This window comes from Aquarana catesbeiana, linkage group LG05 (assembly GCF_042186555.1).
Source record: "Aquarana catesbeiana isolate 2022-GZ linkage group LG05, ASM4218655v1, whole genome shotgun sequence".
Lineage (NCBI taxonomy): Eukaryota > Metazoa > Chordata > Amphibia > Anura > Ranidae > Aquarana > Aquarana catesbeiana.
In genome coordinates this window covers 120077521-120090787 of record NC_133328.1, presented here as the reverse complement: position 1 = coordinate 120090787, position 13267 = coordinate 120077521, and the positions used below count along the sequence as shown (strand labels likewise).

Here is a 13267-nt window from a genome sequence, read left to right as displayed (position 1 = left end):
CTGCTCTGTAGTAGTTAGTAAAATTAGGGTATCCCAGGCCTCCTTTATTTTTGGGAAGATGTAGTGTGTGTATAGGTATACGTGGTTTAGAAGAGCCCCATATAAACGAAGTTGCTCTTTTTTGTACTATTCTCAAAAAATAGGAAGGAATTGGAATAGGGAGGACTCTGAATAGATAAAGCAATTTGGGTAGAATAGTCATTTTGATTGCATTAATCTTCCCTATCCAGGATAAAGGAAGTTGCGACCATTGTTTTATTAGATTTGTGATCTGTCTTAATACAGGAGGATAATTGGTTGAGAATAAGTCAGAATGAGATGCTGTTAAATGAATTCCAAGATATGGGATTGATTTTTCTGCCCATGTGAATGGGAGTGCAGCCCTAGCCGGGATCAATTCCATGTTTGTGAGTGAAATATTAAGCACTAGGCATTTCTTAGGATTAATCATAAGGCCGGATAGGGCTGCAAATCCATCAAGAGCTGGTATTAAGTTAGGACCAGAGACCTGTGGTGATGATAGAAAAAGTAATATATCGTCTGCAAATATACATAATTTGTGTGTAATACCTCCTACTTCAATGCCAGTTATAGTTTGGTTTGTTCTGATGTATTGGGCCATGGGTTCGAGTATAAGGGCAAATAATAAGGGAGATAATGGGCAACCCTGTTGGGTACCTCTTTCGATATTAAAGGCTTCAGATTTGTATCCAGCATATTTTATATAGGCTTTGGGTTTATTATATAATGCTTTGATCCATGTTAAAAAGTGGGGTCCAAAACCCCATTTTTGTAATGAATATTGCATATATTGCCAGGATACTGTGTCAAATGCCCTCTTAATATCGAGAGATAGAAAACATAAAGGGATTTTCCGTTTTTTAGCAATATGTGCGAATAACACTGCCCTGCGTATATTATCGCCTGCCTGTCTATTTGGCATGAAGCCTACTTGATCTCTATGTATTAATTTTCCTATAATGCTATTGAGGCGTTTTGCTATTATTTTTGCTAATAATTTAATATCGAGGTTTAACAGAGCGATAGGCCGATAATTCACACAGGAAGTATCATCAGAAAGGGGTTTTGGGATCATACAAACAATTGCCATTAGTGTTTCTTGCCGAAAAGAATGTCCATCTAGAAGTTTGTTAAAAGTTTCAGTGAGAATGGGAGAGAGTATTTCTGAGAATGTTTTATAGTATGAAGCCGAGTAGCCGTCTGGGCCTGGTCTTTTGTTAAGTTTTAGGTCTTTTATGGCGTTAGCAACTTCATCTATAGTTATAGGCTCATCCAAACTGCTTTTTTGATTCTGAGATAACTCAGGTAAGGTTATTTTTGAGAAGAAGGATTCAGCTTCTGTAGGATTAAATTCATTGTTTGTCTTGTATAAAGTTGCGAGATGTGAGTGAAATTTATGGACTATTTTAACTGGATTACAAGTGTAAACATTTTTTGATAATTTCAAACGTATTGGTTTGAAAGATTTGTTAGTTGAATTTAATGCCCGAGCCAAATATGTACCTGGTTTGTTTGTATTCATGTAGAAATTGTGTTTGGGGCGTTTGAGGGATTTATCAACTGACTCAGTGAGAAATAGATCGTATTCCAATCTAGATTTTTCCAGATGAGATTTTGTACTCTGAGATGGATTATCTTGGAATGATATGTAGGCTGCATTAAAATTGAGTTCTAGTTTTTTTGCTAGATTTTTGCGTTCCCGTTTAAATAGTGCCATTTGTCTTTGTATTGTACCACGCAAGACAGGCTTATGAGCTTCCCACAGTGTTATTGGGGAGATGTCTGTTGTATTATTAATTGATATGTATTCCTTTAAAGCTTGTTCAATGGCCATCTGATGTAGTGGGTGTTTGAGCATTATGTCCGGTAAGTACCACGTTGGGTCATGCGCTTTTGGTATGGCTGAGGCTATAGTAGTGTATACTGCATTATGGTCAGACCACGGAATCGGAATTATATCTGATGCAATAATTTCTGGTATCATTCCTATTGTTAGAAAAATATGATCTATTCTGGTGAAGGTTTAATGAGGGTGCGAGAAATAAGTGAATTTCTTTTTCATTGGGATAATTTCTCTCCATGAATCTACCAGATTGTATTTGGAAAGAAGTTGAGAAAAAGGTAATCTAGAGGTTATTTTGGATGGTGTAAAAGGTGATTTATCTAGAAATGGGAGGAGGACCTGGTTCGAATCCCCACACATTATCACTGTTCCTATTTTGTGTGTATTAATCACTTGTAATATATGTGAGAGGAATGGTGTAGGTTGTTTGTTAGGAGCGTAGTAGGAAATCACCGTGATTGCTGTATCCATTATATAACCCATGAGTATCAGGTATCTACCTTCTGGGTCTTTAATTTCTGATGATAAGGTGAATGGTGTGGATCGGTGAAATGCAATTAGAGTTCCCCTTTGCTTGGTACAGGTAGAAGCCGTGTAAATTTGTTGATAAAAAGGAGAAATATATTTTGGAGTAGAATCTTTGGTGAAGTGTGTTTCTTGGAGGCATACTATGTGAGCCTTCTTGTTATGGAAAGTACGGAAGGCTTTGGTCCTTTTTTGAGGGACATTTATTCCCTGAACATTCAGGGAAAGTATATTCAGTGGTGCCATGGCAATAGATCAAATAGTTTTGACTTACTTTTTGTTATGCAGAGCTGACTGCGCAGATCAACCTGTGTGGACTGAAGAGATGAATAGATAGTAAAGAAACCAGTGAATTCTGGAGTAAAGAGTAAACAAAAAACATATGAGATTAGATGATACATTGTATAAATTATTTTTTGCAAGTAATCACAATTTACCCGTGAAAGAGAATAAATATCTCTCTCAGGGGAATAAGTGCCTTCGTCACACTCCCACATAATATGGTTGGGAGAATGAGGAGGGCTAATGGGGGTACACGGATCTTCCGCTTACAGGAGAGAAGTGCTATGTCAAAAGACATCAAAATGATGTTTCATTAATTGGAGTGCAGAATATAGTTTTTGTTGAAATTATTTATTCCAGGGTAGTTGTATATGGTTAGTCTTGCCCTAGGCGAAATAATTCAGTTAGAAAGGTACTGTTAATAACTTTGGTATTGATGAAGATAGTTTGAATTATTTTGGGATTTTAACCCTTTTAGAGTAAACAATTACATATTTTAATCATATGTAACTGTTTAGATATGTTAACTCATAAAATTGAGGTTGTATTGCTTCAGATTAGAATAAACAAAAACATAATTCTAGGAACTAGTTAGGTAATAATATATTTGTTTTAAGAAAAGAAAGAAAAAGCTTCCATTACTTCTGGATTATTGAACATATTTGTCCTAAAAAGTAATAAATCTATTGTTATTACCTGATAATATATAACTGAACAAGAATTTCCTTATTTCACTTATATATTCTAAGGCTATATGAATCAGAAGTAATAAGAAATATAACTGGAATGTAACATGATCCCACACAGTGTGTGACTATCAGAATGCAGTTACATTCAGTTATAAATATAGGTTTTTTTATAGAGAACCATCTCTTAGTATAATAAATGAAGAGATATCAGGAATTAGGATGTCAGTCCATTGAATCTTCTTGGTCCATGGATGATGTGACATAACGGCCTCTTTTGTGAGAATGATGATTCCCATTTTGTTCTGAAATTTTCTGGGTGCTGCCTGAAGGTGAAGATGACGCCATTCTTCTGCGTGTGGGAGTGTTGCTGCTTGTGGGTTCTGTCAGATTTAATTTTAAAAGGGTTTGTTGTAGTTCATCTTCTGATCTGCTTCTGTAAATTGTACCTTGGTAGTTAAATCTGACTGAAAAGGGGAAGCCCCATTGATACATAATGTTGTGGCGTTGCAGTTCCATTAGTTGGGGTTTCATGGATCGTCTTTTAGTAATAGTAAGTTGGGATAGGTCAGCAAAAATTTGATAATTGTGTCCTTGAAAATTAAGTTCCTTTTTTTCTCTTGCAGCAATTAGTATTTGTTCTTTCGTTCTGTAATAATGAAATTTTGTGATTATATCACGTGGGGGTCCATCTTTCTTTTTGGCTGTGAGGGCTCTGTGTACTCTGTCCAGTTCTAAACGTTCAATAGGGATATCTGGCTTTAGTTCTTGTAATAGAGCAGTAATAGTAGATTGCAGGTCTGTCACAGTTTCAGGTATTCCCCTTATGCGCAAGTTTGAACGTCTGGCTCTATTTTCGTAATCTTCGAGCTTAGTTTGAAGTATTAAATTCTCTTTTTTTAATTGTTCCAATTCTGTTATATTTACTTGGGTTGTAATTTCAATTTCATCCATTTTTATTTCTAAGGCTGCGGTGCGGTTTCCCAGCTCTCTTATTTCTTTGGTTAGGCTTTTTGTTATTTGGTCTGAGGTTTGTTTTAAAGCCTTATGAAGCATCTTTTCAAATTGTAATAATATTACTGGGGATACTGAGGAGGCTTGTGGAGAAGTTTGTGAGAGGATTTGTTCTGTATCTGACTCAAATGGAGAGTCTTGCTGTGACATTTTCTGTCTGTGAGAGCGCCCTGATGCTGTATATTGTGAGGTGACTGGAGCTGCTTCAGCTGCAGTGAGTGCCTGTGAGCTCTTTGTGAGGTGATTTTTATTTCTGCCACGGTTTCCTCCCAGTACCATATTTCCTGCCCAAACTTTCACAGTTTGTTCCCTGGGGCAAAAAGGTTCAAATGCATACCTTTTGAGCCTGCAGGCTCCGCTTTGTCCTTCTCTTCTCTCCTCAGCGGTGTGGAGCTCTAACAATGCATGTCTGCTCTGCTAGGCTCCGCCTCCTGCCCCCTACATTTCAATATAAAAAAGGATGTGTGTGCAGAGAAGCCAAATTTGACAGTTATCATTCTCTTTTATGAGAGTTACCTTCTCAAATTAATATCATTATGCAGGATTTATATAGTGCCAATAGTTTGCAGAGCGCTTTACAATGTAGAGGGGGGACGGTACAATTATAATACAGTTCAATACAGAAGGGACAGGAGGGCCTTGCTCGTCGTGCTTACAATCTAAAGGGAGGGGGAGGTGGTACAAAAAATAATAACTGTGGGGGGTGATCTAATGAAAGTGGCTCAGGTACAGTTCTTAGGTGAAGGTGGGGTTGGCTTCCCCGAATAAGTGAGTTTTTAGGGATCGCCTAAAGGCGGATAGGGGCTGACCGGACGTACTGGGGCAGGGCGTTCCACAGGATGGGAGAGGCTCTGGAGAAGTCCTGGAGGTGAGCATGGGAGGAGGTAACAAGGGAACTAGATAGCAGAAGAACTTGGGAGGAGCAGAGAGGATGACTTGGGCGATATCTGCAGATGAGGTTGACGATATAGCTGGGGGCGATGTTGTAGATGGCCTTTTATGTTGTGGTTAGTATTTTGAATTTTATATGGTGGGGTTGGGGAAGCCAGTGAAGGAATTGGCAGAGAGGAGCAGCAGTCACGGATCAGTTAAGGTGTATTAGTCTTGCAGCAGCATTCATAATAGACTGAAGGGTAGGCCAGTGAGGAGAGAGTTGCAGCAGTCGAGGCGGGAAGGGGTGAATTCTGGAAATGTTGCAGAGATTTAGACGGCAAAATGTAGCCAGTAATTGTATGTGGGGGCTGAAGGAGAGGTCAGAGTCTAAGATTACACCCAGCAACCTGGCATGTGTGGAGGGATCAATGGTTTTGCCATTGATCTTGATGGTAAAGTCATGGGGAGGGGATCGGGGAGGAGGAAATATTACAAGCGCAATTTTAGAAAGATTGAGGAAGTGGTGTGACATCCATACTGATATGTCCCTCAGTAAATTTGTGATACTTGAGGAGATTAAGGGGGTAAGTTGAGGATTGGAGAGATAGATCTGGGTGTTGTTTTTTACTGAAAATTCCTAATTAGATCATGAAAATAATTTAGGACTATGCACCACGACCCTTTGTTTATGCGTATTTCTTAAAGTGGTTCTAAAGGCCGAAGGTTTTTTACTTTATTGTTTAAATTCTTTTTATTCATTTTAAATAGCTTACACATGGGTACAGCACAATGAAAAGCAAGACAACATTCATGAACAAAGAGCATTTAAAACTCACAGCAAAAATACACAGCACAACAGAAAAACTATAACAAACTTTTAAAAAGGGTATGTATCCTAAGATTCAAATATCATAGCAACCATAATTATTCCCTAGAGAGGAAACAACAGCAGAGGTTGGGGCTCCTCACATCTGAATGTAAAAAATCTGACTGATCTTCACCAAGATAGGTCTAGTGGCTAACCAGGCCCCTCTAACTAATCCTTGCCTCGCGCATTCTCACTCCCCACCCTCTTTCTTCTCCCCCTCCATCATCTCCCATCCACCCCTTACTTCATGTGTTGTGATACAAACCGAAAAACAATCCAATTGTGATATTTAGGGAGAAGAAAAGGAAATTACTCTCATCCTTTTCCTTATTCCTTCCCTTTCCTTCCTCATTCCCGTCTCTTTCCACATAATACACATCTACCCTGCACCTTTTTCCCTCCCGCATAATCGCCCATTTAGGACCACAATGGGCACTCTATATTAAGACCCCTCTCACACTGCGGCATTTTTCAGGCGCTAAAGGGTTCAAAATAGCACCTGTAAAGCGCCTGAAAAACGCCTCCCCTGCCACCCCAATGTGAATGTGTCACACTGGGGCGCTGCGCTGGCAGGATGTTAAAAAAGTCCTGGAAGCAGAATCTTTGGGGTGGTGGTGGAGCTGTGTATACATGTGAAATGAATGGGCACTGCTGCTAAAGTGCCTGCAAAGCGATTCGGCGCTGCATAGGCGCATTTAACCCTATATTTGGCCGCTGGCAGGGGTTAAAAGCGACCCGCTAGCGGCCGTAAAGCGCCACTTTACCACTAACGCTACCCGCGGCTCAGTGTTAAAGGGATCTTAGTGAATTTATAACCACTATTTCATATTGCTGTGAATATAAAAAAAGTGTTCTCCCACTTATTTACCCCACACAATAAAGGAGATAATTGTGGGGGGGGTGTAGCTCAGCATTTAGAGGAGAGGGTAGGCAGGCTCTGTAAATCACACAAGTACCAAAAATAAAAACAAAGCCGGCCTTTTCCAGTAATAGGCAACCTCAGCCCTGCAGCTGTGGTGAAACTACAAATCCCATCATGTCTCTGCTTCTAGGAGTCATGCCTGTGATTGTCAGGGTCTTGCAATGTCTCATGGGACTTGTAGTTTTAAAACAACTGGAGGGCCGAGGTTGCCTACCCCCATCCCTTTTCCATACTGTGGGGATTTTTCCACCATTCTCTCTCTCCCCTCCTCCAATGCATTTTCATTGCCTACATATCTTATATAAACCAAACACTGTTTAAACTCAAACCTTCTCCAGGTTGCATAAAATCTTGTATAGGAGTGATTTTGCAAATGTTTCAACTCTTCCATTAACCTGGTTCTATCTACTTCTTTATGCTATTTCGATATAGTTGGTACTTTCTTTGATTTCTATTATTTCAGGAATAGTACCTTCGCTTTGTTCAACAAAAATGGAATAATCGACATTTTATATTTTTTCGTTGACTCACTAGTATCATGAAATAAACATTGCCAGGGGTCTCGCCCAATTTCTCTGCATTAAGTTAAAAAACCTTGTGAGTGCAGCTCCCCTTGCCCCCCTATACTTACCTGAGCCCCATCTCGTTCCAGCGATGTACATGAAAGCAATGTCTCTTTTGACTCTCTCCCTTCTCATAGGCTCATAAACAGCAGCGGGACCCATTGGCTCCCAGTGCTGTCATTCACAGCCAGTGACGTTCTGTGTGGAGCAAGCCGGCACGAGTGCCCCCATAGCATGCAACTTGCTATGGTGAGCACTCGGAGGGTGGGGGCGAGGCCAGAAACACTGGTGGGGGATATGAGAAGATGAGGGTCAGGGCTGCTCTGTGAAAAAACATTGCACAGAGTAGGTAGGTATAACCTGTTTGTTAGTAAAAAAAATTAAAAATAAATAAAGGTTTACAATCACTTTAACTAAATTAGATACATGTTTGTGTTTGCAACATTTGGTGCTGCATGCAAGGCTTCTTGGTCAATAGGTAGCCGGCAATACTATATTTATCAGAAATGCTCCTATAGCCACATATGTATAAGGAAACAACAGTACACATTCAGTCCTTTGTTTCAATGTCTTATTACATTACTTGGCATAAGATTTTAAGAAAAGTAGTGTAGGCTTATCTTTGTTATGTAACTGTGGTCCAAGTAGAGAACACAAGTTATGAAAGGTCTCTCTAGTCACCAATCAAAGTCAAACCCATCCTTGAAAACGACAGATGCTATTGATGACTGTGACTGTCAACAAGTCAGCACTTGTAGCAGAGTTTCGTCTTTCATTTATCTGCTTTTTTTAACAGCTCTACATATCATTAGCTCTTATCCGTTGATAATTTAAAAAAATCTTGCTTTCACTTGAAGTAATTCTCACTGTAAATTAAGTACTTGGAAGGCTCTTCTGCTTCAAACCCCCTGTGGGGCTGTTCCTGTGGAAGTAGCAGATAAGGGCTTGCTGTGTAATGTGTGCAGATCTAGAGGCATCACAGCTTGTCACATCCATTTGGTCTTTGCTGGGAAATCGGCTCCCACCTGGGAGATGTGGGCAGAAGATTACCATTATCTGAAAATGACCTTCACTCATACAGTATTCACAAGACAGTATAAAATTGTATATGTGACTCTCTGTAATAGTGCCAGAAGGCCACATGCCTCTCGGGTACCTAGGGGACTTGGTGACAGACAATAGTTTTTGACATGAGAAAATAGAAGTGGATGTTAAGTTTGAAATAATCTTAAACTACACACAAGAAAACAAACTGCTTTGTTGATTGGGAAACCACTGTTTACTACCATGCAGGTGATCCAGGACATCCTGGTGTTTTTTGAAGGGCCTGGTGAACCGGAGACTGATTGCAAAAGCAGTAAGGGTCCAGTGGTTAATTTCTTAGGTCATACTGCAGTACCAAATTTCACCAGCGGTTCTTTAGTTCAAGATGTCTGTCCATAGGAAACCCAGGGTCTGCTGGTGGGGTGGGGGTAGATTAGAACAACGGATATCCAGTTTTGCTGCAGCTCCCCTTTAGGGCAATCTGCTATAGTTAGAAGATACAATGCCAATATGCCGCCAAACTATGGGTATAATGGTGTTGCTGTTTTGTGGTAGAAATCTTTCCTCTGGCTGCCCAGTGGTTTCTGTGCCAGGCTGTTAAACAGTGCTATTTACTATATTATTTTAAACGTTTATCTGTGTGCAAAGGAATATATATAAAAGCAGGAGTACATCTACTGTAAAAGCTACTGTAAAAGCTGAATATATTTGAAATGCAGATGATGTTATGGAGTGAAATGTATTACTACAGGCAGTAGTTTGCCTGTTGAAAAATCACATTGAAGGCCTTGTCATCTGCTACGTAGCCTGCCCCCAGCTTTGTTACAGGAAAAATGTTAGTATAGTAGCTGTAAACATAAATATAGATATTTGTTACATACAGTGTGTGTGTGTGTGTGTGTGTGTATATATATATATATATATATATATATATATATATATATATATATATATATATATATATATATATAATATTTTTATTATTTATTTTTTACTGTATATATAAAATGTGTCTGTTTGTGTGTAGTAGTAGTCAGGGTGCAGGAAAAAAAAACACTTTATAATTTGTGTTTCTCCACATAAATATGTTTTTTATTTTGTGACATTCAGCTGCGACAAAGTATTTAGTATTTGTATGGATGCAAGAATGTTGACCTACATATATGTTTCTTATATTTTTTGGCAGAATAGCTTTAACATGATTTTAAGTTTCATGTTCCCCTGATGGATTTGCTGCATTGCAGAATAAACAAATAATGGAATAGAAATAGTAAACTCATTAGGTGGGCTCCAGAGAGTGGAGGGTGGTTGGAAATGCAGGCATAGACTCCAGGTGCCTAAACATGAACGATCTTCTGTGCAGAGGGGAGTTCAGAGTGAGCTCACACTTATCGATTATTAGGGGCTTAAAGTGATTGTAAACCCATATTTTTTTTTTAAATAACAAACGTATACACTTATCCTGTTATAATTACCAACTCTGCGCAATGATTTTGCACAGATCAGCCCTGATCCTCCTCTTCTCGGGTCCCCTGCCGGCACTCCTGGTTCCTCCCCCCTGCCGAGTGCCCACCATAGCAAGCCACTTGCTAAGAGGCCACTCATGCGGGCTTGCTCCCAAGCACCCAGTGTGGCTCAGCCCCACAAACCATAACAAAGGGCTCCTTCCCCACTGTGATTGACAGAACCAGGAGCCAATGTCTCCCACTGCTGTCTCTGAGCCTATGAGAATGGAGAGAGACATTGCTCTCGTGCACTTTGCTCAAACGAGATCAGACTCGGGTAAGTATAAGGGGGTCTGGGGGAGCTGCACTCACAAGGTTTTTAACTTAATGCAGAGAATCCATTAAAGTAAAAAACCTTCAGCCTGTAGAACCACTTTAAGAAATACAATGTCCAAAGGTAAAGGTTAAACGGTTGTGTAACAGAAAACTAAGGAAAAAGTGAAATAAAATTAAGAAGGTAACTCTCAAAAAGTTCTTAAACACAATTTGTAACATCTTGTGCACGCTGGAAAAAATGGGATTCAGTCACACCATGGCCAATAGAACTTAATGATATCATGCTTTGTTAAATTCAGGCTGTGATTGACAGCAGCAGGAGCCAGTGGCTCCCGTTTCTGTCTCTGAGCCGATGAGGAGGGAGAGAGCAGAAAGAGCCTCTGCTCTCATGCACAGCACTGGATCGAGATTGGGCTTAGGTAAGTATGGGGGGGGGGTAACTTGCACCCTGTAGGTTTTTGTTTTTTTTACCTTAATGCAGAGAAGGTAAAAACCCTTCAGCCTTTAGAACAATTTTAACTGTGCCAATCAGATGGTCTTTCCTTCACTGTTTTCTCTGAGAAGACTCAGCAGGCAGTACCAAAAACATTAGCTCATCAGGAGACTGTCACCTTCAGGGTCGTCTTTTTGCATGGTGCCCATGCCCGGGGGCCCCACTTGCCTGGGGGGCCCCACCTGCCCAGCAACCCCAGCCAGGGCCGGACTGACCTACCGGGATACCAAGAAATTTCCCGGTAGGCCACCTGCCCTGGGGCCGCTTTGAGTTGCGGCTGCAGCGCTCCATTCTTTCCCTCTCTCCTCTTCCTCCTATGTATCACGGAGCTGGCTGGGTCTGTGTTCGGCGGCTGTGCTGTAACAAGGTCCCGTCCTCCTAGACCGGCTCATGTAATAGTAGATTGAATCAGTGTTCCGCCTATCACACGAGCCAGTCTAGGGGTGGGACTTTGTTACAGCGCGGCCGCCAAACACAGACCCAGCCAGCTCCATGATACACAGGAGGAGATGCCCGCTGTGTATGTGTGTTGCCACGCGATAGTGAGTCTGTATTAATTGGCACAGTGATCCTGCATTCATGGGCACAGTGAGGGTGCAATTGTGGGCACCGTGAGACTGCATTCATGGGCACAGTGAGGCTGTAATGGTGGGCACAGTGAGGGTGCAATGGTGGGCACAGTGAGGCTGCATTCACAGGCACAGTGAGGCTGCAATGGTGGGTACAGTGAGGCTGCATTCATGGGCACAGTGAGGCTGCATTCATGGGCACAGTGAGGCTGCAATGGTAGGTACAGCGAAGCTGCATTCACAGGCACATTGAGGCTGCAATCATGGGCATAGTGAGGCTGCAATGGTGGGCACAGTGAGGCTGTATTCATGGGCACAGTGAAGCTGCATTTGATGGGCACAGTGAGGCTGCATTCACGGGCACAGTAAAGCTGCATTTGATGGGCAATCGTGCGTGATTGTTTAGACAGGGCCCCAACGCACTGTATTGCCCGGGTGCCTACAATGAAACATTTGTAATTATTTTAGCCAGTTTTATGATTTGAAGTCTGTTGCATTATATCGACAAGCAGGTGAAAGCACAATCTCAGCTTCCTACGTGGCCATTGGATATTCGGTAGTGTGATCATGCAGTTGAAGATTTGTTCATCATAAAAAATGATGATCTGTTCTTATCATCTTGTTATTAGGAGGACACGTGTGAAGAGAGCAAGCCTCTAGTTCATCAGATGTCCAATGAGAGCCGCTTGTCCATCACAGATTCCCTTACAGAGTTCTATGACGCTCAGGAAGTTCTGCTGTCATCTAGCTCATCTGAAAATGAGGTCAGTGCCTTTTTCTTTGTACAGTGCTATCTTTTCTCTTGCAGCTCTCCTTAATTAAATATAGTAGACTACAAGGTTCTAATTAAAGAAATATTAGCACTCCAGTATAGAAAAATCCATTTGGTTTATGCATTTTTTTCAAAAGGAATAAAATCTTTTTTTTTTAATTCAGCTAGGGTAATTACAGAAAATCTTTCTATATCCACAAAACTTCTAGTCCTAGTATCTGGTTTATAAACTGATGGGCTTGGAGAAATACAGGCAGCAGGTAGGGCAGTGACAGAGAGACTGCTGAGTGGCTCTTCGTGTTTTCCAGCCATCCAGCATGACCTAGAGGGTGGGCAGATTAGAGTTTCCTGTGTGTTAAAGCATAACTTCAAAATATTCTGTGGTGAAGTCTGTAAACTAGGTGAGCTGTGTCAATTTGATTACAAGCAATATATCACACAGAACTGTCAGTAGTGTGTGATTTAGCGCTCACTGGCAGCTATAAGGTGGACCACAAGGGATCAATAACGGGACGGGTGGAGAACAACAAGATATACCCAAAATTAATAAGAATTAGTCCATACATCCATAGTAGTAAGGAATATCAAGGAGAAGGCCACAGGATAGATGGATCCTCAGGTGGCTGGGGATTGCACACACAGTCACCGGCAGCTCCTCAGCAGGAAATGGAAGTTCCCTCAGACACAAACAAAAACAGCAGAAAGAGGGCAACTGGGTCAGTGTGATATCCTGTAAGCTGCACACAGGGTGGATGTGAATCACCAATCATGCCTGAAGAAGGAAGCAGCATCTCGAAAACGCATTGCATCTCAAACGCATTGCGGCCCGTCCCCATCCTGATTTGGTCTCTTGCTGGCTCTGTGAGAGTGGGTGTGAGAGCTGGAGACGCTGCCGGTTATATACCTGTGACCGATATCTCAAGTTAGTGGAGTCTCCCAATGACGTCTAATTTTGCCATTAGGTAACAATCTATTGTCTATGGGGCACTGCTTGACAGCTTCTATCAGTGT

At 41.1% G+C, this 13267-nt stretch overlaps 1 protein-coding gene across 2 annotated transcripts in view; it reads left to right on the top strand.

Annotated features, from left to right (window-relative positions):
* OSBPL3 (oxysterol binding protein like 3) overlaps nt 1–13267 on the top strand; it is a 320546-nt gene that overhangs the window by 261381 nt on the left and 45898 nt on the right. For both annotated transcript variants that reach the window (XM_073630125.1, XM_073630126.1), the window contains one exon: nt 12114–12248. In XM_073630125.1, coding sequence (XP_073486226.1) covers nt 12114–12248 — 135 coding nt within the window. The remainder of the gene's footprint in view (nt 1–12113; nt 12249–13267) is intronic.